At 23.9% G+C, this 26,752-nt stretch overlaps 1 protein-coding gene across 5 annotated transcripts in view; it reads right to left on the bottom strand.

The window, feature by feature from the left end:
* Positions 1 to 253: 253 nt before the first annotated feature.
* Positions 254 to 26,752, bottom strand: part of LOC122501775 — a 126,751-nt gene continuing 100,252 nt past the window's right edge. For all 5 annotated transcript variants that reach the window (XM_043611530.1, XM_043611539.1, XM_043611521.1 and 2 more), the window contains 8 exons: positions 22,405 to 22,600; positions 20,808 to 21,021; positions 19,808 to 20,132; positions 16,224 to 16,487; positions 12,308 to 12,826; positions 8,569 to 9,588; positions 5,250 to 6,474; positions 254 to 2,645 (listed from right to left, as the gene is read on the bottom strand). In XM_043611530.1, coding sequence (XP_043467465.1) covers positions 2,388 to 2,645; positions 5,250 to 6,474; positions 8,569 to 9,588; positions 12,308 to 12,826; positions 16,224 to 16,487; positions 19,808 to 20,132; positions 20,808 to 21,021; positions 22,405 to 22,600 — 4,021 coding nt within the window. In that variant the 3' untranslated portion in view covers positions 254 to 2,387. The remainder of the gene's footprint in view (positions 2,646 to 5,249; positions 6,475 to 8,568; positions 9,589 to 12,307; positions 12,827 to 16,223; positions 16,488 to 19,807; positions 20,133 to 20,807; positions 21,022 to 22,404; positions 22,601 to 26,752) is intronic.

Consider the following 26,752-nt stretch of genomic DNA (forward strand, 5'->3'; position numbering starts at 1 on the left):
ATCAACAGACATGCAACATTGATGGCAAGCTAGTATACATGTTCTGACAAAATTTTTTCCACAAAGAACAGGAAATCTTTTTTCTTTCAGTCAATAATTGACTGAATTAATCATTAATTCTACAAACTATACAAACATGTTTTTCTAGATGCAGAGATTTCTGAGCAAAATTTTTCTTATTGTCCAGTCGGGAAAAAAACGATATTTTCCATTTGACAATTTTTTTTTACACAGGAAAATAACGTTACTGGACTGTGTAACAATGTATTATTCTTGTTAATCTCGATTTTTCTCAACAAGTAAGTATAGAATCGGAGATATTTTTTTCAAGTTTGAAAAGGATTTAATTTCCTTTCCTTCTATTTTTTTTCTTGGGAATTAAACTCATTTTACAAAATTTGGTGTATTTTCGAGTAAACGTCATGAGAGTGTAATATTAAGATAAATATAAAAACTTTGTTTATCGTACTTTACAAACATACACATACATTTATGATATAAAATTTGCTAACGTGTTCGATTCACTATAACAATAGGGAGAAATAATTATTTTCTGTATAAAAGGATAATAATTTTCAGGTAATATTTTTCTGATTTCAGTTTTTTTTTCATGTATGATGGCAGTGCAACAATTGCAAAGTCAATTTTCCCTTATACATTTTTATCAGAAGTGGATAGAAAATTTTTGCAATCAATCCCTCATTTTTTTTTGAGTCAATAATAAGTATGTACAAAATTTGATTTTTATTTTCAGTGGAAAAAAAAGGATTGATTGATAAAATTCTTTCCCGCATAAACTCTGTTCATTTTGCGGTATTGCTATAATTTGAGAGTATAAAAATATCGAATCTCTTTGAAATTTATCGAACACGTGTCGCAATTGAATTTATCATGAAAAAAAGATCACTTGTTTTTTTGTTATTTTTTTTTCTTTTGAAAGTATACAAGGAAAAATAAGTGTCTACCGTATAATCGGCAGTGTAGAGAAAGCATATAGTTTGTAAATTTGTGTTGTTTCATATTTGGTCACGAGTTTTATATTCGCCAATAATAGAACAGTCAATTTTATTTCGTGAGTTTTGCTACAATCGACACTCCCAGCCGCACTCTAAATTAAAAATTGAAAATCCTATTGTTGTACATTCAAAAATTTCCTTTTTTCTCAATTCTTTCTTTTTTTCTCCATCTTAATAAATTATTCAGTATTAAGAGAAGATTTACAAATTAAAAAAGTCTTCAAATCAAAAATTAACAAATTTTTTGAATTCTTTCAATTTTTCGAATTATTCAAGAACTTTTTGCAGTAAAAAAATGAGTGTACAACATTTCAGTCAGAAAAACCCTCAAGTGTCTCAGTCTACTTTGAACGAACCGAAAAATAAAATATTGATGAGTCAATGGAATGAGGATTCATTGTTTATTTAAAAAAAACGAAGAAAAAAATCTTTTCTAAAACAGTAGATCATGTGCCATCAATTTTGCCAATTGATTAATTTTCCTTATGGAAAAAAAATTGATAATTATAATTGAAATTTCTCAAAGCATGTTATGAATTAGATACGATTATAAAACTATAAAAAAAATAAAAATAAAACGACACAAATAAGAAAAATTAATATCACTTCAATAGTAAAAGTTTATCACAATAATTCTTTTTTTTTACTAATTTTTTAATAATGTAAAAGACACTGGTCGAATTTCATTTTTACTCAGTCGGAAAAAATGATTATTATTATTATTATCATCAATGAATTAACCATTATCAGTGAATTAATAAATGAGTGAATTAAGTACTTCTATAAAAATTTATGATGGCTTCACTTTTTCGACTCATAACGGAGCGGAATGTAGCGAGGACGACGACGACGAGTTCAAAAATGCGTGAAGCGAGTATCGAGAGAGCTTTTGTGCGTGCCTCGCATTTCTTTTTCATTTTTCAAATGAAAAATAAGTATTGTCAATTTTCTCAGCCATGTAGTAAAGATTTTGTTTTCTCTTAAATCAATTGAAAATGATTCTTTAATTTAGATTCTTTAAAAATTATTCAGTTTTTAAAATTTAATTCTTCGAAAGAAACACTAATTTTTTTACATTACTTTTTTTTACTCAAAAGTTTCTAAGTTTCTCTTTTTATATCGAACTCGATTTTTTATCAATAAATCTATAGAAAAATCAGGAAGTATTAATTTCCGAAGAATTAAATTCAAAAACGGATGTTCCAAAAAATTAATAAATAAAAAAAAATATTACTTTACCGGATAATTTCTGTAAAGCGGAAAATAATTTCCGAAGAATCAATTTTCTCTTTATGATAATGAAGATGAGGATGATCATGATGATTATGATTATGATGATTGATCTTTGGAAGATGATGAATTAATTTCTTTTTATACAATGGCTTCATCGTCAGTTTCCTCGCTATCTTCAGATCTTCTTGATGTATTCACAATGGGTGAAGAATTGAAGGAATTTGTTCTCGTTCTTTTGAATTGTTGTCGTTTCTTGTCCTGATTAATTTGTTGTTGATTATCGCTACTTTGAACTCGAGCTGCTATCAATGGTCTCAATGCAGAACGTAGAGACCAATACAAACGTGGATAAGATTGCTCATGACGTGTAATCAGTTCCTCATTTCGTTGTCGTTTCTGAGATGAAAACAAAAATAATTAGAAGAAGAATATAAAAGAATATATATTTAAAACGTATTTAAAAATGAAATATTCGAAAAAAAATCATAATTTCGCTGTCATTACAAAGATGAAGAGAAAAAAAAATTAGAAGAAGAATATAAAACAAAATTTTACAAAATATTTAAAGAAACATAAAACAAAATATTCAAAAATACACGAAAATAAAATATTTTAAAATAAAATATTAAAAATCGAAATACCCATTCATAAGAAAAATATTCTGCATAAATTATTCAATATCAATTATTATAATTACTAGCAAATAGGTATTATGTGCGGAACGTGATATTTAATTTGTTATTATTATGCAAATTAAAAAATTTCTTATTTTCAAAAATAAATTTTTAAATAATTTTATAGTCAAAATTTAAAAAATTCACTTCTAAAGTGCATAATTAATTATTGTTATCTATATTTTGAATAATTTTAATACAATTCTTCGCAAGAATTCAATTATTTTTATAAATAGTACAACTTTTTGCAAAAATTCAATTATTTTCAACAAAATTATAATAAAATTTTAAGAAAGAATTAAATTATTTTCTAAAATCTTTGCAAAAATTAAATTATTTTCAATAAAATTTCACGAAAGCATTCCATTTTTTCTTAATTCGTTATAAAATTTTTCAAAAGAATTTAATTATTTTCTAAAATTTTAATAAATCCTTCGAAACAACTCAATTATTTTTTAATTTTCAATAACATATTTCAAAAGAATTGAATTTTTTTATAAAATTTTAATAAATCCTTCGAAATAATTCTATTATTTTTAATACAATTTTCATTTAAAATTTCGTGAAAGAAATCAATTGTTTTTTTAATTTTTAGTAATATTTTTCGAAAAAATTCAATTATTTTCTGCGATTTTAATAAATCCTCCTAATTAATTGAATTATTTTTCTAATTTCTAATAAAATTTTTCAAAAGAATTCAATTATTTAAAGAAATTTTAATATATTCTTCGAAAAATCTCAATTATTTTTTAATTTTTAATACAATTTTTCAAAAGAATTGAAATATTTTATAACATTTAAATAAATTCTTTGCAATAATTCAATTATTTTTATAAATAGTAAAATTCTTTGCAATAATTCAATTACTTTTAATAAAATTTTAATTTAAAATTTCGTGAAAGATATCAACTGTTTTTCAATTTTTAACAATATTTTTAAAAAGAATTCAATTATTTTCTAAATTTTTAATAAATCCACCGAAACAATTAAATTATTTTTTAATTTTTAATACAATTTTTCAAAAGAGTTCAATTATTTTATAAAATTTTAATAAATCCTTCAAGACAATTATTATAATTATTTTTATAAATAGTATAATTTCTTTCAATATTTGAATTATTTTTTATACAATTTTAATTTAAAATTTCGGGAAAGAAATCAATTCTATTTTATTTTTTAATAATATTTTTCTAAGGAATTCAATTATTTTCTAAATTTTTAATAAATCCACCGAAACAATTAAATTATTTTTTAATTTTTAATACAATTTTTCAAAAGAGTTCAATTATTTTATAAAATTTTAATAAATCCTTCAAAACAATTTAATTATTTTTGTAAGTAGTAAAATTCATCGCAAAAATTAAATTATTTTTTATAAATAATAAAAATCTTCTCAGAAATTCAATTATTTTCTAAAATTTTCAATTAAAATTATTCAAAAAACTACATTATTTTCAAAGAAACTTAAAGAAATTCTTCAATAGAATTTAATTATTTGCAAAAAATCTAATAAAATGGTTTAAAAGAGTTTAATTTTCTAATACTAATTTCAATAAAATTTTAATAGTAAAATTTTTAATTACATTTTTTAAAATCGATTATATTCAATAAATTAAAGAAATTTTTTTCAAAGAATTTAATTATTGTCAAAACCCTTAATTAGTATATCTATTCTTCGAAAGAATTTAATTATTTTTTATATTTTAATAAAATTCCTTGAATGAATTAAATTATTTTAGAAAATTGTAATAAAATTCTGAGAAAAATTTAATTATTTTCTAAAACTTTTATTAAAATGCAATAATTAAATGTTTAAGTTCAATTATTAAGAAACACGATTATTTTAAAAACTTGAAAGAAATTGTTCATAAAATTCAATTACTTTCAATATTTTCAACTAAAATTATTAAAAAAAACTCCATTATTTTAGGAAAATTCAAAAAAAAAAAATTCTTCAAAAGAATTTAATTAGGATTTTTAAAAATTTTAATAAAATTCTTCGCGTGAATTCAATTATTTTTATAAATAATAAAATTTTTCGAAGGAATTCAATTATTTTCATAAATAATAAAATTCTTCAAAGGAATTAAATTATTCTTAAATTCTTTTAAAAAAATTCTTTGCAAAAATTCTATGATTTTTAATAAACTAATTTTAAAATTGAAAATATTTAAAAAGAAAAATTATTAAATTAAAACTAATAAAAGTTAGGAAACAAAAAAGCCAGCAATAACTAACTTCAAACTGCGAACAGATTACCGGAATTCAACATTTATTAATAAAAATTATATTATCCGTTGAAATTTAATTTTATTCTCCACTTTACCTGAAGTGCTTCTTCATTACTGGCTTCACGAAAAAGTGGTAATTTCTTTCCGTCGAAAAATTGTCGAAGCGCCTTGTCGCTGACGTAAACGTAAGGTCTGATAACCCTGAGGTCCTGCTCGCGAATATTATAATGAGCCTTCATCGTTCGCAATTTTCCACTATGGAAGACGGAGGCAAGAAAACCTTCGGTGAGATCATCTAAATTTTGTCCGAGTGCAAGAACATTGTAATTGTGTTTTTTCGCCACGGAATAGAGTCTTGCGCGTGTCGATTTATCACAAAAGCTGCAGGGTCCATTGTCTGACGCCTTCGACCCAGAATCGTCATCGTCCTCCTGATTAGCACCCGAATGAACCTCCTCATAAAAATACGGAACGTCCAGTGCCTTGAGATATGACATTGATTCAAGAGGATCGTGTCGACTGTCATCAACAGCAGCAACGCCAATTCCAAAATCGATTCCCTTTGAGCGCACATAGAATCGATATTGATGAAGAGTATGAACAAGTGCCAATGAATTACGTCCACCCAATGACAAACAAACCAAAACCCTATCGTTATCCTTAATCATTTCAAATTCCTGCATCGCAGCTACCACCGGTTTCCAAACATTCTTCGGTGGACAATGCCACAACAATTGTACCGAGCTGATTCCATTTTCTGTTTTTGAATCTTCCTCGCCCTCTTGACCGGAACTCTCCGAGAGGAGGAACGCCTCCTCATCCTCAGATAAATCATCGTTCGTTAGTCGTGTTTGTTTGGAGAAATTTATTCCCGTATTTATCGTGAGACGTGGTCTTCTCGAGTAACCATTTGAATTTGATTCAGCACTACTGCTACGACCAATTTCCGGTGATTCGCCAGATTTGTCATTCTCATGGAATGACAAATTAATTCCACTGTCTTGTGAACTGACCGAATTCACTGCCGAATAGATTTTTGGCAAGGCTTTTTCAGGCTCATTATGCTCCTCATGATCCTCATCGTCATCAATATCGTCCTCGTCTGTATTTTTCTCCCCATCGCCTGCACTCGATTTTACAACGTATATCACAGTCTCGTCTGATGAACACTCACTGGACATTTTACTGTCCTGTTGACTGAGTTCGCCGAGTTTTCCCAGAATCACTGGAGTTCGTGGACGTGCAGAAGTTGGCAGAACCATGCGTCTCCTTTCCGCTGGAGATGCACACTCCGATGATGATCTGTCGTCTGGCGAATACCTGGAGGCAATTATTTTCTTCATCAGACGTGTAATTATGAACCTTGTATCAAATTTGATTTTCTATTTTAAAAAAAAGAATAAATAAATTAAACAAAGCAATTAAAGAACTAAACAAAAAAAACAAATAAAGAAAAAAATAGGATTGCCACAAAATTTGATTTTAATTTTTCCTGACTTTTCCCTGATTTAAAAAAAAGAACTAAACAAAAAAATACAAATAAAGAAAGAAAATTGTATTGCCACAAAAATTTGATTTTAATTTTTCCTGACTTTTCCCTGATTTCTAGATGGAGTTTTAACTTTTTTCTTGACCCTAAAGAATATTTTAATTCACTCCAAAAATAATTAGATACACAAAAAAATGTTTGTAATACATTTTTGAATATCGTTAACAGTAAAATTATTCCAAACATCAACAGTTTTTTATTTAAATAAATATTTAATTATTATTATTTTTCCACAGAAATTAAGATTTTCAAAAATTCCAAATTTCAAATCCGTTGAAATTCAATAATTTATATAAGAATTGCTACTGCAACTTATCGAAAATTATTTTCAAGATTTCGATTCAATTATTTTCTAGAATTTTTAACTAAAATTATTCTCTAATTCAATTATTTTTAATAATATTTGAGAAATTCAAGAATTAAGAAATTGAATTATTAAGAATTGAGAATTCAGTTATTTACTTAAAGAAAAAAAATTCCACCTAAAATATTTCTGAAATTCACTTTAAAATTTTTTACAATTTAATTTCAAAAATACAACTAATTTCAAAACAAAATTTTAATAACAATATTTTGAAAAAAATAACTTCTTCAGAATTTTTTATTAATAGTTTTTAAAATTCAACTGTTCTAAACCTATAATTTATTACTCATAAATTATTGCAGAAAAACTATTTATAATATTAATGCAAAAAAAAAAGGTTTTTTTAAAATTTATTTTCTAAGAAAAACAGAATTATTTTTTTTTATTTGTCTTGTTCTGTATAGAATTAAAAAATTGATTTTTGGGAAGTTCATTTCATTTTTTTCCTACTTAGTTCAAATTTTTACTAATTCAAATTTAGGGAATAAGTTTTGTGATAATATTATTGCAAAAAAAAATTTAGAAATTAATTTATTTTACACAATTTTGCCTTAATATGCGAAATTTTTTCGATTTTAAAAGCTACCATTTTTGATAACTTTTTGTAATTTTTGTAACTTATTATAATTTTGATTTTGAAATAATTTAATTTTTACATAGAATTTTATTAAAACTTTTGAAAATAGGTTAATTCTTTTGAAGTATTTTACATAAATGTTTTTAATAAAATAATTAAATTTTTTTGAGAAATTCAATTAAAATTTTATTGAAAAATAATTGTATTATTGAAAATTTTTTCAACGAATGTAATTGAACTTTTATTGAAGATAATTCAATTCTTAGAATAAGAATATTATTAAATTTTTATTAAAAATAATTGAATTCTTTCAAGAAATTTTATTAAAATTGTATTGAAAATAATTGAATCTCGTGTAAAAAAAATTTAATAAATATTTTAGAAAATAATTGAATTGTTTTGAAGTATTTCAAGGAAATTTTATGCAAATAATTAAATTCTTGCGAAAAATGTTATCCATTAAAATAATGGAATTCTTTCAAATTTTTACAACAAATTTAATCTTCAATCTGAAATTATTCAAAAATTGAAGTTGATATTTGAAAATAAAAAAATGTAATTTACATAATAATAATAAAAAATTAAATTGTTCGCAAAATAATTCATAAATAATGAATTTTCGATAGTTTTTCCTGAATTAAATTATTTAAAATAAATTCAATTTCAAATTTGTAAAGTTCAATAATTATTTTTAGAAAATAGAAAGAATTTAAAATAAAATTAAATCTTTTCAATATTTTTACAAGCTGCTGGACAATAAAATTCAGAATTTTCTTATAAATTCAAGAAATTGAATATTTTTCCAGTACTTTTGATAAAATTCCCTGAAAAATTTTACTTTTTCCTGATTTCCTTGACTGACAACTCTGAATAAAAAAAGAAAAAGAAGAAAACTATCAACTTTTGAAAATAAATGAAAATTACCTGTGAAGTCCATCGACAGAGTTGACCATACACCTAATTTCGGACTTGACCTCACTCGCCATCTCCTTGGAGAATTCCATGAGATATTCAGCGATATCGCTTGCTGAAAACGAATCATGTTGCTGCTGCTGTTGTTGTTGTTGTTGTTTCGATAGATGTTGCGGTGTCGTTTCACAAGTGTTCGTCTCAGAGAGAACATCGTCAACTTTCGAGATGACTTCTCGTATTTCGGATTTAATTTCAGTGGCGAGTTCCTTCGTCACCTCCTTGAGATAAGCGCGAAGATCGTCCTCCGAACTTTGGCTGACATTCGAAGGCGATGATCGGCCGTGACTTTTAGCGTTCACCCCCGAATCAATTGATAACGAACACGAGAATGTTGGCACATGACCAAGCGACGATGACGATCTATTCGGTGAAATAGCAGCATCCGAATCGAAAGATCCATTCAAATCCGTTTGACTACTACAACTGCAGTGACGAAATCGCGATTGTGAATTTTCCCGATTATTCGCAATTCCCAAACTCGCGAGTGTTTGCGGACTGAGAGGAATTGGAACCGGTGATGTTGTACCGCCAGATGTTGTTCGACATCGACTGCTACTACCTAGGGAATTGCATCTGGTTCTCGCGACAAAAGTGTCACCAGTGCCAGGGCATAAATTTTGCTCGCTCGCTATCAGTCTCGCTACTGTTGGCGTCGTTCCGAGCATTCCAACTGCTCCTGATGAGACAACTTCACCGACGGCGAATCTAACACTCGGCATTGGTGAACCGGGACAAGTGGCCGGTGATTTTTGTCCATCGTCATCGTCGACGTCGTTCACTCTCAATTTGTATTTGCCATTTTTTCCATCGCTCGGCAAAGCGGGGAGACTTCGATGCCTCAATGAAATTGGCGAAATCGGCGGATTTCCCGATCGTGGCACATCGCTGTTTAATCTCCTAATGGCAAAAACATTCGATACGTATGAATTTGATGATATTGGTGCGGTGTCGAAAAATGGATGACCAACGATTCTGAAAATAAGTAGAAAATTCGTCAGGGACTTTTATTCAAGAACTGAGGAAAATATGAGAAAGGAAGAGTAGAAATAGAGACAAAATTAGAAGGAAAAAAATAAAATAGAAGAAGAGAAAAAAGAAAAAGAATAAGGAAAATAAAATAAAAAATGAAAGCAGAGTCAGTCCCTCATTTTTTCATAGCTTTAAATTTGTTTTTCAAAAAAAAAAGAAAAAATGTGAAAATAAATAAAAGGAAAAAATAGAAGAAAAAAAATGAAAATAAATAAAAGGAAAAAATAGAAAATGAAAACAGAAAAAAATGCAAATAAATAACAGGAAAAAAATTGGAGAAAAAAAAATAGAAAACGAAAAAAAAATGAAAATAAATAAAAAGAAAAAAATGAAAGAATAAAAAATAAAAAACGAAAGAAAGAAAAAAAATGAAAATAAAAAATTCTCAGTTAGATTTCTTCCAAAATACGACTATTTTAAAAAAATGAAATAAGAAATAAAATAAAAATTTTTTGAAACTAAATAATGAAATTCTTTAAAAAAATGTAAAATTTATTTGAATTAAATTTGACGAAATGTCCAATTGTTTCAATTTTTTAAAATCATTTCCAAAAATTCAATTATTTTCAAAAAAAATTGCAATTAAAATTGTTAAAAAATCTAATTTTTCAGAATTTAAAAATTTTATTTATTCAAAACTTCACCAATATTATTAAATAAATATTTATTTTAAGCACTACAATTTTTAATACAATTTCAATGTGAAACCTTTTGAAACTTAATTATTTCTGAAAATTACATTTGACAATCTTCCAAATATTTTCTAGAAATAAAAAATAAAAAATATTCAATTATTTAAGTACTAAAAAAATTCAATTTTTTATATTAAATGTAACTTTCATTTCTCATGGCTTTTTTAAAGTAAAAATATTGAAAGTAATTGAATTTTAAAAAATGATAATAAAAAAAATTCTTGAAATTGGTTTTTTAAAAATATTTAAAAATAATTTTTGAAAGATAAAAATATTATATAATATTATAATTGAAAATATTCCATATAATTGAAATTTAGTAAAATGTTTCGAAACTATTTGAATTTTTTAATTAATATTTAATTTTTAATAAATCCTAATTTTAAAACTCTAAAAAAAGTAGATTTTTAATTATAGAGTAGATGTTACACAGTAATTTTTATTTTTTTAGATATTTGAATTTATAAAATTATGATAAAAAAAATCTATAAATTAATTTATTAAAAATATTAAAATGTTAATTTTCCAAAGTAATTAAATGTCTCAAGAGAAATTTTCGACAATTAAAACAAAGTAATCAATTTTTTGAATAATCATCATTAATAATTTTCAAAAACCTAATTTTAAAAAAAAATGTTAAATATATTTTTTCACAGAAATTTAAATTTTAAATAATTTCAATGTAAAACCGTTTGAAACTTAATTATATCAGAAAGTTTAAATTGTAATTATTTCTAAATTAAAATGTTTTCCTAACTTTTTTAATAATTTTTCTTATAAAATTGTTGTATTTTAAAATGATTAATGTATTGAAAATCATTGAATTCTTGCAAAGAATTTTATCGAAAAATTTGAAAATAATTGAATTCTTTCGAAGAATTTTCTTCAAATTTTTAAAAATAATTGAATTCTCCTGAGAATTTTATTACAAATTTTTAAAATAATTGAATTAATTAAAAAATTTCATTCAAAATATTGAAAATAACTGAATTCATACAAAGAAATTTATTATTTATGAAAATAATTGAATTCTTCTAAGAGAGTTGATCAACAACTTTTTGAGAATATTTGAATTCTTCAGAAAAATTTTATTATAGGTTTAATTTTTAAAAATAATTGAATCCTTTCTTGAAATTTTATTAAAATTGTTTTGAAAATAATTTAATTCTTGAGAACAATTTTATTATTTATAAAAATAATTTAATTCCTGAGAATAATTTTATTATTTATAAAAATAATTTAATTCTTGCAAAGAATTTGACTATTTATAAAAATAATTGAATTGTTTCGAAGAATTTTATTAAAATTTTAGAAAATAATTGAATTCTTTAAAAAATTTGATTAAAATTTTATTGAAATTAATTGAATTCCTGCGAAGAATTTGATTAAAATTTTATTGGAAGTAATTGAATTGATTTATAAAATTGTAAGCACAAGTCTTTTAGATTTGAAGTACTTTTGTACATTTTAAGTAAAATTATTCTTTAAATAATTTATAAGTAATAATTTTATTATAATTCTTCAAGAATTAAATTATTGTATAAATAAATTCGAATTTCATATTCTAAAAAGTTTAATTATTGTCATAAATAGAAAGAAAATGAAAATTTTGTTTTGTCTTAAAATTCGTGACGATTTCAAAGTTTATGAGGCAAACGAGAAAAAATGCAAGAAGAATTAAATTTTTTAAATATATTTCCAAAGGTTGTTGGGCACAAAAATTTAGAATTTTTTTATAAATTCGAAGTTTCTTATTTTGCCAGTATTTTTCGATTGAAATTTCCTAACTTTTCCCTGACCTTTGGCTAAATAAAGAATGTATGCAAATAGTAGAAAATCGTAAAAAAAAGTTAGTAAATAGTATTTCATTGATGATGAATGAATTTACTGGAAGAGTGCGAAGCCTCAGAAAAAAAAGGAAAATGAAAAAGAAATCCGAGAAAAAGAAGAAAAAAAACAGAATGACTCACTTGTACATTGCTGGATCGAAAGGAACGTGTTGCTTGACATTCTGCGAATTTCCAAGAAGCAGATCCTGCGCCTCATTGGGTAAAATAAACCAACGTAGACTCTCGGCTTTCTCATCAAAAATAACAGAATGATCAATTTGAAGTGGATATCTCTGAGCCATTTTTCTTGCCTTATTGAAAATATTTCTAGCAGTCTGTAAGCAATCGCTGTGACTCTGTGGGAATATACCAGAACCGGAAACACGTCTCTCGGTTGCATTCATTCTTCCGTCAGTGTATCTTATGGCACCGAGCCATTTTCGTTCTTTGAAAACGCTATTGGTATGATGTCTCCATTCACCAGTGTCAGGATTAAGAACATATTGTGGCAATAGTTTCCAGCCTTCGGTCGCCACCATTTTTAAAGCTTCAAGGACAAATGCCACTTCCGCCTCGGACATGAAGTAGGGAAAGGATAATCGCGCGAAACCAGGTCGAAGAGCTTCAGCGTTCGATTCTTCCTTGACGTCATCGCCACCACTAGAAAGAGAAATTTACATTCAAATGAGATTTCTCACAATATATTTATGTGTATACATCATAAAAGACCGGTTTCAGGTTTATGAACCTTGTGGTTCAATATTATTTTTCTTCTCTTTTTTTTCTCTATATACCAAACTTTGCCCGCCTGATTATTATTTATGAATAACGTATTTATTTCGGCTCTCGATTTATTAATACACTTTATTGCTTTTGATAAATTTTAGATTCGATTTGTTATTTTTATTCTTTTGCCTTTGAGAAAAATGAGTTCGAATTTTTACCTTTACTTTATTTTATGTTTCCAAAAATGAATTTGTACGTTCACAAAAATTAATTTACACGTTAACAAAAATTAATTTATACGTTTACAAAAATTTAATTTGTGTATTCACAAAAATTTAATTTGTACGTTTACAAAAATTTAATTTCTACGTTTCAAAAATTAATTTGTACGTTTACGAAAATTAATTTACACGTTTACAAAAATTTAAATTATACGTTCACAAAAATTAAAAGTATACGTTCACAATATTTTTTTTACATTCACAATAATTTATTTTTTACGTTCACAATATTTTTTTTTTCACATTCACAATAATTTAATTTATACGTTCAAAAAAAATCTAATTTATCTACATTTAAAAAAAATTTGATTTATTTGTTAAAAAATCGAATTTATACGTTTAAAAAAATTAAGTTTGTTAAAAAAAAATTTAATTTAAAATATTACGCAAGTCATAAATATTAATGAAGAAGTATATGACGTTGAAGAGTCGTTTTTTTTTCAAACAACTTTTTCGTTTAAGGAAAGAGAGTACTGTTATTTTATAAATGAATGGAGGCAATCAATTTTTTTTTTCAAAACTAACGTCATATATGAAGATTTTGTATATTAATGTTTAAACAACAGCCGCATCAAAAGTCACTTACATAGTTGCGTGTTTTATTATGCACTTCCGCCAGAGAGTAATACAACTCTTCGTAAGATACAATAACTTCGCGTGGTTATGCGTTTCCTGTATATATCTCCACAAGCGAAATTCATAAATCTACTGATATCCATTTTCCACAATATTCAAATATATTTCCATAATAAAAATTCTAATTTTAATTTTACTTTTACTTTATTCTTCATTTTTAATTTTACTTCTACTTCTTAATCAATTTTTTAATTTTACTTTTATTTCTTACTCATTTTCAATGTTTACATTTACTTCTTATTTTATTTTTGATTTTAATTTTATTTAAAATATATTTACAAAAAAGAAACATTTTTTACGACTAGGTATTTGAATAAGTTTATAAATTCACTTTCACTTTTGCGGTGAAAAAAATATTTAATTTCAAAAATCATTTGAAAAAAATTCTTTTCTATTTGATTATTGAATTTTTGATTGAAATTTATTAATAATAATTTTCTTCAAAAATGTTCTTTTTGAAGTTTTTGATTAAAATTGATTAACAATGAAAATTCAGGGTTGCCACAAATATTTCATTTTATTTTTCCCTGATTTCCAGACAAAATTTTCACATTTTCCCTGACCCTAAAGAATATTCTGATTCACTCTAAAAATTATTAGATACTCAAAAAAAATGCTTTATTACATTTATTTACAAATTTCTTTAATTGTAAATTTATTCAAAAACATCAATAACTTCTTTTTTAAATAAATATTTAATCATTATTATTTTTCTGTAGGAATTAAAATTCTTCAAAACATTCAAATTCAAACCTTTTTAAATTTAACAACTTATAAGAATATTATTAAAAAACATGAAGAAGGCGAAAGAAAGTTAATTATTTACAAAAATCCTAATAAAATCCTTCGTAAAAATTCAATTATTTTTACAAGTAGTAAAATTTCTCAAAAAAATGTAATAAAATTCGTTGCAATAATTCAATTATTTTCATGAATAATAAATCGATTGTTCGGTAATTCATTTTTAAATCAATTTTTATTAGAAAATTTTAGAAGAATTCAATTATTTAAATTAAAAAATAAATAATTTATTGAATAATTGAATGTTTGTTAAAATCGACTTCTCATAAAGAATTTTATCAACAAATTTTTAAATAATTGAATTCTTTTGACAAATTTTAATAAAAATTTTTAAAAATAATTACATTTTTCGAGAAATTTGATTAAAATATTGCATAAAAAATAATTAAAATCCTGCGATGAGTTTTATTATTTATGAAAATATTTAAAATTTTCTCAAGAATTTCATAAAAATTTCTCTAAAATAATTGAATTTCGGAAAAGAATTTTATTATTTATAAAGATACTTGGAATTTTGACAAGATTTTTTTTTTTTTAATTTTTGAACATAATTTAATTTCTGCGAAAAATTTTATTACTTTTGAAAATAATTTAATTCTTCCAACGAGATTAATTCAAGTTTATAAAAATTACTGAATTTCTGCGAAGAATTTTATTATTTATATAAATAATTGAATTCTTGCAACGAATTTTATTCAAGTTTATAAAAATAATTGAATTTCGGTGAAGAATTTTATTATTTATAAAAATAAGTGAATTCTTGAAAAGAACTTTGTTAAATTTTTTTAAATAATTGAATTCTTGCGACGAATATTATAAAAATCTTTTTTTAAAAAATTGATATTTTTCGAAAAATTTTATGAAATTTTGTATTTTAAATAATTGAATTCCTGTGAAATTTTGACAAGAATTTTATTAAATTTTTTAAAAATAATTGAATTTTGATGAAGAATTTTATTATTTATAAAGATAATTGAAATTTTGACGAGATTTTTTTAAAAATTTTTGAAAATAATTGGAATTCTGCAAAGAATTTTAAAAATTTAATTTTTTCCAGTACTTTTACTAAAAATCCCTGACCTTTCCCTGATTTCCCTGACCAATTTTACTTTCCCTGACTTTTTCCTGAATTCCTTGATTTTCCTGACCTGTGGCAACCCCGAAATTGTTTTCCTTAAAATTATTTTTTAATGTTTTTAATTAATTTTGATTCAAATAGTTTTCTAATATTTTTGATTAATTTTGATTCAAATGGTTTTCTAATATTTTTGATTCAAATTATTTTTCAATACTTTTGATCGAATCGTTTTTATGTAATTATCGGTGAAACGATTATTAGTTTACTCGAAATAGAATTACCTTTCTGCAGTTTACGATAATTTACTTCAAAGTTTAAGAAAAATAAATTAAAAAAAGATTTATAAGTTTCGAAAAATCATTTGAAAAAAAATTCTTTCTAATTTTTTTTTTTTATTATATTTCAGATTAAAACAAAATAATTAAATTCTGAAATTTAATACTTTAAATTGTAGTTAAATCTTTGAAATAAAAATCCGAATTGAATTGAATGAGAAAAACGATTTTTTTTCTTTCTTTCTTTGGGGAAAAATTACCTTTGAAGAACGGCTTCATATTCCTTGGCAAGTTTTTCATCTATTCCCATGAGGTCGTGAGCATATCGACCCGCGCAAGCGCATCCACCACGTGCTTGCACCCCGAAAACATCATTTAAAACGGCACAAACAAAATTGTGGTGAAGAAATGTACCACGTGGATGTCGGACCATGAATGAAAAAATAGGCAGCCTTTTAACGTTTTGCGACGTGCTTCCAAGTAAAATCAGTTCCGGAATTGTTCTCACATGAGCCAATACTTGTCTGAAAATTGAAAAAATCACAAAAATTAGTATTTCGTCATATTGGAAAATAATTTATTACAATTAACAAATTCTGGTAAATTTACTTTAGAACTCAAAGCTAATCTCAAATAACATCGAAAGAAAATTCTCTAAAAAAAAGTATAAAAATTAAAAAGAAAATTTCCAACCCAGAAGTATATTTCTTTGTATAAAAAAAACATTTTCCTGCTTTAATTTCAGTTTAGTATAATTTATTAATCTTTTTTTTCTTCGTTTAAAAAAGACCAAAAAATAATTAATTAATTATAAAATTAATTATTTTTTCTAAATTAAGTGAGGAAAAATAATTATTCTTTCTAACTTCTAAGTAGAAGAAATCACATCTGATGAATATTTCCGTATATTTTACATCACTACTTTTGCCGCATATAAAAGCGAAAGTATACCGCGAGAACTAAACAAGTTCTGATAATTATACGACAGCGGAAATAAATGTTCTTTATTAGCGAGAGATGGAATATCTTCGAGATAAGCCAACGGAAGGTATTGGAGAGCTTGCAAAAAAAAGAGAGGAAAAAAATTATTCAATTAATGGAATCTTATTTACAGACTGCAAAAACATGACCAGATGGAATTTAATTCACTTTCACAAATCACGATATTGAATAATCACATTCAATTATTATTCCCTATTATAAATGACATATTCTCTCTGTTATCAGTGTAAATATTTTGTTGGAAAATATTTTTTTTATTTCTGTCAATTTGTCACGCAATGCATTTGACTTTTTAATTAAATAAATTTTAGTCTTGAAAATTACGATTGAAATTAATTAATTGCAATTAGTTGACATTTTTATCTTTATTACTATTTTTTCCCTATTTTTTCCTATTTTTTACTATTTTTTACTATTATTTTTACTATTATTTTTCTTCAATTATTTTTATTTTCATTACTACTATTATTATTTCCATTACTACAATTATTAGATAATCTATCAATTTTTATCTAAAATTTGAAAGTAAAGAAAAAAAAATTAAAAAGAAAAAAAAACTGAAACTAAATTAAAAAATTGCAATTCCTTTTTTTAATCTAAGAAAAAAATAGATTCAAGGGAGGAAACGCGTCTTCTTGAGAATGAAAAGCCACGATAAGAAAGTATTCCAACAATTTTTCTTTTCGCCTATCAACAGTTGTAATTTAGCATCATTAACGTCTACGCGTCATCGTTAAAATCCCCAGGGTCACTGGAATCATATAACACACTTGGCAATTTCTCGACCTTAAAATTTCACTTCATTAAGTTCCTTTTTGCCTCTAATCAAGAAAATTTCATATCAATTTTTCCCTTATTCATAGAAACTATTTTTAGCAAAAAAAAAATGATACGACAAAGTCAAAATCTATTCTATTTTCTCTGTCAACATGGAAATAAAAAAAAACACGTCCAAGAGAAAAGACACACGTGTAGAAGGCGTTCGACAAAAAATAATTTTTCTTTTTTGCAAGCTGACCTTGACTTTGATAAATCTCAACCAGTAAATTTAAATTTAGCCTGTCTTGTCCGGTTTTTCTTCCGGGTTAATTAAGTACAATAAGAAGCAAAAAAGTCTTCTTTACTTAAGAATCTCTAATCTGAAATTATTTACAATTTTTACCAGAAGTAAATGTAATCAATAAATAGAATAAGAATTTAATTAAAATAATTAATTGTTCAATAATTAATAGAAATAATTAATAGAAATAATGAGTAGAAATAATTAATAAAAATAATTAATTAAATACAAATCATTACGAATAAAAAAAAGAAATATTAAATACGTAATTTAATGAAAAAGGGGAGAGAGTTTTTCAATAAAAACTTTCAAGAACAGAAAAAAAACGAAATTGCAATTTTTTTTTGGTTGTAAAAAAGAAAATGACCATTTATATAAAATGTGAAGTTCACGCCCTTACAAATGTGACCTTGCACTCGACATAAAAGTTCAAAATTGCTTTTTCCTCACCTCACCGCGAGGGGATGATGTGTAAGAAATGAGATAAGTGACATAACGATAAAAGAAATGTCGTCGTTTCTCTTTTAATACGAAAATATTTCGCAAAAATTAAATACATTTATTTATTATTGATAAAAACGAAGCTTTAAAAAAAGAAGAAAAAAGAAAAACTGTCACAAATGTGAAATGATTTTTCTCCAGGGAGCCAGTTTGACCTCAACTTTGATCGTTAACATTCACTCGACCTTGAACTATAAAAAAAAAAAATCGTATATAAATTTTACGAAAATGTGAAAGTTTTTTCTTCAAAATTTTATTGCTATTTTTTTATAGGTATCACTTTCGTTTCTGAAGATCTAAATTTTTATTTTTTGAAATTGAACCATTTGTGTATTTTTCCTATAGTTTCCAAAATTATATTTTATATTTTAAATCAATACCCTTTCTTTATGAAACTATATATTTCTATTTTAGATAAATTTGTAATTAATAAACAAAATAAATTTTACTATTTTTGCAAAATTTAATTCCCTTCCCTTATAAAAATTATGTATTTTTATATTTGAAATACATTTTTAATTACTAAATTTAATAAATTTTTTAATTTTACTATTTTTTGCAAACTTTAATTAACTCTTTTCGTAATTAAGAGTTCAGTTTGAAATTGTATTACGAAAGGAACAATGGAAAATTTTCAAAATTCTCTATAATTAAAAAATAATAGCCACGTGAAAAATTTTATTCAATTGTATTATATTCTATCAAAAGAATTCTTTTACAAAAAATAAAATCTAAAAAATTATTAATTAAAAAAGAAGAGAATAAATTGAAATTGAATTCCAAATTTAAATAAAATAAAATATTTACAGAGATTTTTTAAAATAAATATTCCATTATTTCTTTCGTATATTGGAAGAAATTTTCAAACAAAATTGTTAATTACGAGAGGATATATATATATAAATAGATAAGTAAAATAAAATATTTAAAAAATGGTCACTTTACTCGTATATTTTCAAAAATAAATTAATAATTAAAATTCAATGAAGAAAGAAAAATCAAATTTTGTTTTAAAGAAAGTATTATCAATAAAAAAATTTCTTAAATTTAAAAAATTGAAAAACGCGGAAAATAGAAAAAATAGAGAAAAAAAATTGAAAAAATGGGAAAAAATAAAAAAATAGATCAAATAAATAAAATAGAGAAAAAAAATTGAAAAAATAGGGAAAAAATCGAAAAGTAGAGAAAAAAATCAAAAAATAGAAAAAGAAAAAAATACAATAAATAAAATGAGAATCTAATAAATATAAATAACAATAAATCGAGATAAAAAATCCATACCGAGAAATTTTATCTTGTCTCGCGGCAATTGCTTGTGGAGTGACATTTTCCTTGAGTTGCAATGCGAGACCGCATCGAATTGCGCCAACAACACCGGCAGTTCCACTTTCCTCACGTAGTTCCGGATCATGAAGATATCGATGTGAATCGCGCATATCTTCTGCCTCAAATTCCTCCCTTAGGAGAGATCGTTTGACTATGAGAACTCCAGGCGACTGTACACCCCCGATGAATTTATGGCCAGCGAAGATAATCGCATCCTTATGCACTGCCGTCTCACCGACCCCGGGGAGATGAGGATTCATCTCCATTCGTACGTTCGGAGCTAAAAAAATTTCAAGATAAGAAACATATAATTTATTATAGAATCAATACTCGAGGCATTGAAAAAAGTTCATGCGAAGAAAAAAATTGTACATAAATTTTCAATTTTTTCTTTTCTATAGATTAAAACTTAAAAAGTGTTTATTCAAATCTCAAGAATTTTTTTTCTTACATAAATCCTCTTTTCTCGCCCTCAAAAAATAAAAATTAGTTCAAATAATTTTTTTTTCTCCTCAAAAAATAAAAATTACATTTATGTTCTTCAAAAACAATTTTTTTCATCCTCAACGAATAAAAAATACTTTAAGTTTAAATAATTTTTTTTCATCCTCAACGGGTAAAAAATACTTTAAATAATTTTTTTTCATCCTCAACGAATAAAAAATACTTTAAATAATTTTTCTTCGTCCTCAAAAAATAAAAATTACTTTAAATAATTTTTTTCCATCTTCAAAAAATAAAAATTAGTTTAAACAATTTTTCTTCGTCTTCAAAAAATAAAAATTATATTTTACGTTTATAAACAGAAAAATCCTTTCGATTTATTATTTATTAAAAAAAATAATCCACCTTGTGATGAATTCTCTCTTTGAAAGTAAAACAAGATTATAATTGTGGAAAAAAACGGAAATGAAAATTAACTATTTTTTTTAATCGTCTCTGTAAATTAACTCACCAGCTGAGGTGTAATCCCAAATGCTGAGTGCTTTATGCTGACGAAGAAGTAAAGTTGTTGCAACGTCATCAGCAAGAACACCTGTTATGCAACTGGCAGCACTAAAGTAACCCACCATTCGTGCTGTTGAATTCTCTTTACTCTCAGACTCTAATTTCCTCTCTAAATCATTTAGGTCCAGGAAACCCTCTCGAGTCTCTTTTATTCGTATTATCTGTAAATAAAAATCCATAACAAAAAAAAATTAAAAATCATTAAAGGATTCGAAAATATTTTTTTTATCAAATTTTCCAGTAAAAATTCATAGAATAAGATTGAAAAAATATTTTTTGGCAATTGTCTTAAGAATACAATTGAAAACACTCGTAGAATATTTTTTTTTCATTTTATATAAATTATAAAGTAATTAATTGATTTCAATTAAATTTTATTTTTAAGAATACTTTATTATTATTTCAAGAAATACTTCACTATTATTTTAAGAAATACTTGATTATTTTAAAGAATACTTTATTATTTTCAGGAATACTTTATTATTTTCAGGAATATTTCCGCAATTCTTTAATATTAGTATTTAAAAAGTATTCTTAAAAATACTTTTAGATTATTCTAAAGAAATTACCATGCTTTTTAATTTTGAGAAATGTTCCTTTAGTCATAAATGTTTTAAGAGTATTTTTAGGAATACTTGTCAATTATATGAAAGGAAAACATTCCAAATATACTTTTTCGAATAATTCTAAAAGTTTTGGTATTTTTCTAGAAGATTATTGCAAAAAAAATTCGCAATATTTTTAGCAATACTTCCAAAAGAATACTTTATTATTCTAAAGAAAAATTTATTATTATTATAAGGAATACTTTCGTTTCTTGATTTTTAAATACATTTTTAAATAGAATATTGCTAGTAAATTCTTTTTACCAATTTTTTTCGCAGAGATTTTTAAAAATATTTTTTTAACCAATTTTTTTTTATTATTCTAAAATACTAATCTTTTTTAAGAATACTAATACTAGAAAGTTCTATAAAATATTTTTCGCGAATACGAATATTAAAAAATCTTTTTTTGTTTTTCTTCTACTTAAAATAAATTTTTCAGGAATACGAATACCAAAAAATTCAATAAAAATATTCTTCAGGAATACTAATACTAAATAATCTGTAAAAAATATTCATCAGGAATACGAATGCCAAAAAATCTATAAAAAATATTCATCAAGAATTATACTAATACTAAGAAAACGAATAAAAAATATTTTTCAGGAATACTAATACCAAAAATTGTGTAAAAAATATTCATCAGGAATACGAATGCCAAAAAATCTATAAAAAATATTCTTCAAAAATACTAATACTAAGAAAATGAATAAAAAATATTCTTCAGGAATACTAATACTAAAAACTATAAAAAAATAAGTGGAAAAAATATTATATTATTTATTTTTTTTCACATATTATTTATATTGAAAATAACAAGAAATTATACTCCTACGAATAATAAAGTGGAAATTTTTTCCTGGACCAATAAAAAGAAAGGGGAAAAAAATAAACAAAACCTCACTTAATACTATATAATAAGGGTAACTAATTTTGTACCTTAACGCCATATTCTCGCCAGGGCCTCAAGTTACCATGGTGTTCAAAGGGCCCGACAAAGACGACGGTAGGTGTTGTGAGATCAAGATGGCGTAAAAGTGTGCGCAATGCACCTGCAGTGCCTTGACCCATGAAAAGGACAGCATCCTGCTCACCGGCTCCGACAGCATGCCGAACTATGTCTCTGGCCTCGTGCCTAAAATTTACATTTATAATTCATAATTATTATCATTTTTATAATAATTATATTTCACTCAAAACGTGTAATTTCACTGCTCAGTCTTTAACTTCATTGTAAAAAAAATATCTCCCAAAATTATAAGCAAGAATACTTCGCAGTATTAAAAGAATACTAATGGACCATTTAAAAAAATTATGTTTACAATTTTAATATTATTATAGTTAAATAATATTTAACGTACGAGAAACTTTATAAAATTATTGTTAAATTATTTTTATTATTATTTTAATTTTGTATATTATTTTTTCGATAGACTCCCTGAAGAGAATTTAAATTTCGCGCCTTTGTAATTCTTAAAGTCCCCGTCCAGATGGCATGAAAGTCCTCTCGAAAGCGAGATGAGCTGAGCGAGTTATGAGTATCAACGACTCATCGAGATTATATTTTGTTCGGTTTACGTTAATTAATTTATAAAAATAGTTAATTAAATAGTTAATTTTCAGTTAATTTATTCAAAGAAACTAACTAATGATGATAATGACAATTATTATTTTTTTATTATTTATTTTATTATTTATTTTTTTTATTATTCTATTTATTTATTATTATAATAATTATTATTTTTATTTTTATTACAAATCAGAATACTAACAATAATACCAAATTATTAGTATTATTAGTATTATTAGTATTATTATTATTTAAATTATCATCATTATTATTTTTACTTTTATTATCATTGGTTTTATTTTTAGCATTGCTCGAAAACTGATGCACTATTCTGATTTATATTATATAAATATATTTTTATATACATAAGAATCTAAAAGTATTCAATTATTATTGTGCAGAAGTTTTGAATAAAAGTTTTTAACGAGGAAACTTTGTAGATTACAGTAAATGACAGAAAACGTTTAACTTTTATCCTCTTTTGTTATTTTTTTTCCTCTTGTTGAAAATGCATTTTTGAAACAAGCTTTATTCTTCTTTTTTGTTATAATACACTTCAACGTTCAAAAGCTTTCTTCAGCTTCTGTTTTTTAAATACATTTTCATAACGCGGTGCAAAAAAAGGCACTTTTTTGCACCTTGTTATGAAAAATATCGTTCGTAACTAGTGCTAGCAGTTGCCAATTTTTGAAAGATCACTTTTTTTGGAACAAACTGTAGGCGAAGCTTCGCTTCGCCTACAGTTTGTTCCAAAAAAAGTGCTCATTCAAAAATTGACAACTGCTCGCACTCGTTACGAAATATACTATTTTACATTATATATTCGTGTAGTGATGTTCCCTTGTCAAACCAAGGACACATATTTCATGCACTTGTATATGTATATACAATACATATAAACGATATGCACTCTTTTGACCCAGTTTCAAAATATAATTGTCTGACAAATGGAAATAATAAAAGAAATTCTCATCACTGTATAAATTTCACATTTTTCTCAAAATATCTTATCAATTTTTGCGGTATTTAATATACTGTATGTATTTTTATTAAGATATTTTCTTTCAATTTTTATATCAGACTTGAATACCTATATATTTTTTTCAATATTTAATTGAATTTTTCATATTTAAACATTTTGTTATAAATAAAAATTTGTTTTCAACTCAAATAAAATTGAATTTTTATTTTTTAAATTAATTTTTTTTTTGTATTTTTCATACGATTTCGAATTGAGAAAAGAAAAGTGAAAAATTAGAGACATCATTTTCTCAGACCAGAAAATAAAATCAGAATTTTATTTAATTATTAATTTAAACATTTTATTATAAATAAAAATTTATTTTAATTCAAATAAAACTGAATTTTTATAAATTAATATCGTTTTGAATTTTTGTATTACGATTCGAATCAAGAAAAGGAATTAAAAATAAAAGACTATTACTCTCTCAAATTAGGAAATGAAAAAATAATAATTAAATTAATTGAAAAACTAATTAGGCTATTAACTAAATTTTAATTATTAATTTAAACATTTTATTATAAATAAAAATTTGATTCAATTCAAATAAAATTGAATTTTACTGGAGTATTTTGAACCGAATTATAGAAAAATATTTTTTATAATAAACAAATTAACAATTTAATTAATTATAACAATTTTAAATTTTAATTAATTAATTAATTATTATTATTAATTTTTTCTCTTCCTATTATAAAAAATTTAATTTTTAAGGGAAAAATCGTACTAAAAAAATCGAATTTGAAAAAAAAAATTCGTTAATATCGATTTTTAATTTTAAAAGAATTGTAACAAAAAAAAATGAAAACACTTTATAGGTCCGAAAGGATCCGACGTTTGACTGGTTTCAGGAGTTGATTATTGATCTGGGGACAGCAGCAGTAGCAGCCAGCACCCTGTATCTACCCACCTCCCCTACGCCTCATTTCAAGGCAAAACGGATACGCCTTCCTGAACATACCGTTGCCCTACATATTTTATTCTAGTTAAAAAAAATAATAACAATAACACTAGATCTAATCCTGAAGAACCAATAAATTATTCCTCATCACGATTAGGCCTCAGCAAAAAAATTATTGTGCTAGACGATTAAACAATATCCCAATAATATTTTTTATAACCAAACATAATTTTTTGAACTCCTGACAAATTTTTCCTACCATCATTTTTATTTAATTATTTCATTCATTATTTATTTATCACTAGTGTTTATTCAATTACATTATTCATTGTTTATTTAATTATTTTCATTATTCTTTGTTCAATTATTTTATTGTTTTATTTTAAATATTATTTTTTGTTTGTTCATTTATTGTATTATTTATTTATTTATTTATTTATTAATATTTTGATTTAATTATTTTATTCCTTGCTGATTCACTTATTTTTTTATTCCTTATTCAGGGTTGCCATAAAAATATAATTTTGTTTTTCTCTGATTTCCAGAGAGAATTTTGACATTTTCCCTGACCCTAAAGAATATTCTGATTATTATTTTTCCTTGGGAACTAAGATTTTCAAAAATATCAAATTTAAACATTTTTGAAATTCAATAATTTATAAAAATATTATTATAAAACATAAAGAAGTCAATCACTCCGAGTCTTCGACTCGAAGTGATTGACTTCTTCATGCAATAATTAAATATTAAAGATTACCCAATAATAAAATAATTATTTTATATAAAAATATTGTTACTCTATAACTTCTTCGAAATTATTTTCATCATTTAAATTCAATTAACATTTTCTAGAATTTTTAACTACAATTCTTCTTTAAATTAATTATTAGTTAAAAGTACGAAAAATTTATAATTCCAAAGATTTTAATTTGAAACCTTTTCAAAAAACAATTATTTCTAAAAATTTATGCTTTAATGCTTTTAATATTAAAATTATTATACAGAATTTTAACCGAAACTCATTTTGAAATAAATTTTTAATAGAAAATCCTACGAGAATTCAATTATTTAAATACAAAACTAAATAATTTATTGAATAGTTGAATGTTTCTTAAAATTGAATATTTATGAAAATTTTTATTAACAACTTTTCAAAATAATTAATTTCGAATTCAATTAAAATTTTACAAAAATTTATTGATCCAAAGAATTTAATCACAATTTTTGTAAATAATTGAAAACTTTTGAAGAATTTTATTAAAATTTTTAAAAATTGTTGAATTTATGAGGAGAATTTAATTAATAATTTTATGAAAGTAATTGAATTCATGCGAAGAATTTTATTAAATTTTGCTTAAATAATTGAAATTTTGACAGGAATTATATTAAAACTTTTGAAAATAATTGACTTCTTGAGAATAATTTCGGAACCTATTTATAAAAATAACTTAATTCTTGACGAGAATTTTTCAAAAATGTTGAAAATAATTTAATATCTGCAAAATATTTTATTACTTTTCAAAAGAATTGAATTCTCGTAATGAATTTTGTTATTTATCAAAATAATTGAATTTTGGAAAAGAATTTTATTAAAATTCCTTAAAATAATTGATTTTTTGGGAAGAATTTTGTTGTTTATCAAGATAATTGAATTCTTTTGCAGAATTACTTAAAAAATTTTCAAAATAAACGATTTTCTGCAACGAATTAAAAATTATTTAAGAAAATATTTGAATTATTGTAACGAATTTTATTTTATTGAATAATTAAATGTTTCTTAAAATTGAATTCTTTT

Source organism: Leptopilina heterotoma, unplaced genomic scaffold (genome assembly GCF_015476425.1).
Source record: "Leptopilina heterotoma isolate Lh14 unplaced genomic scaffold, ASM1547642v1 Lhet_105, whole genome shotgun sequence".
NCBI classification, from domain to species: domain Eukaryota; kingdom Metazoa; phylum Arthropoda; class Insecta; order Hymenoptera; family Figitidae; genus Leptopilina; species Leptopilina heterotoma.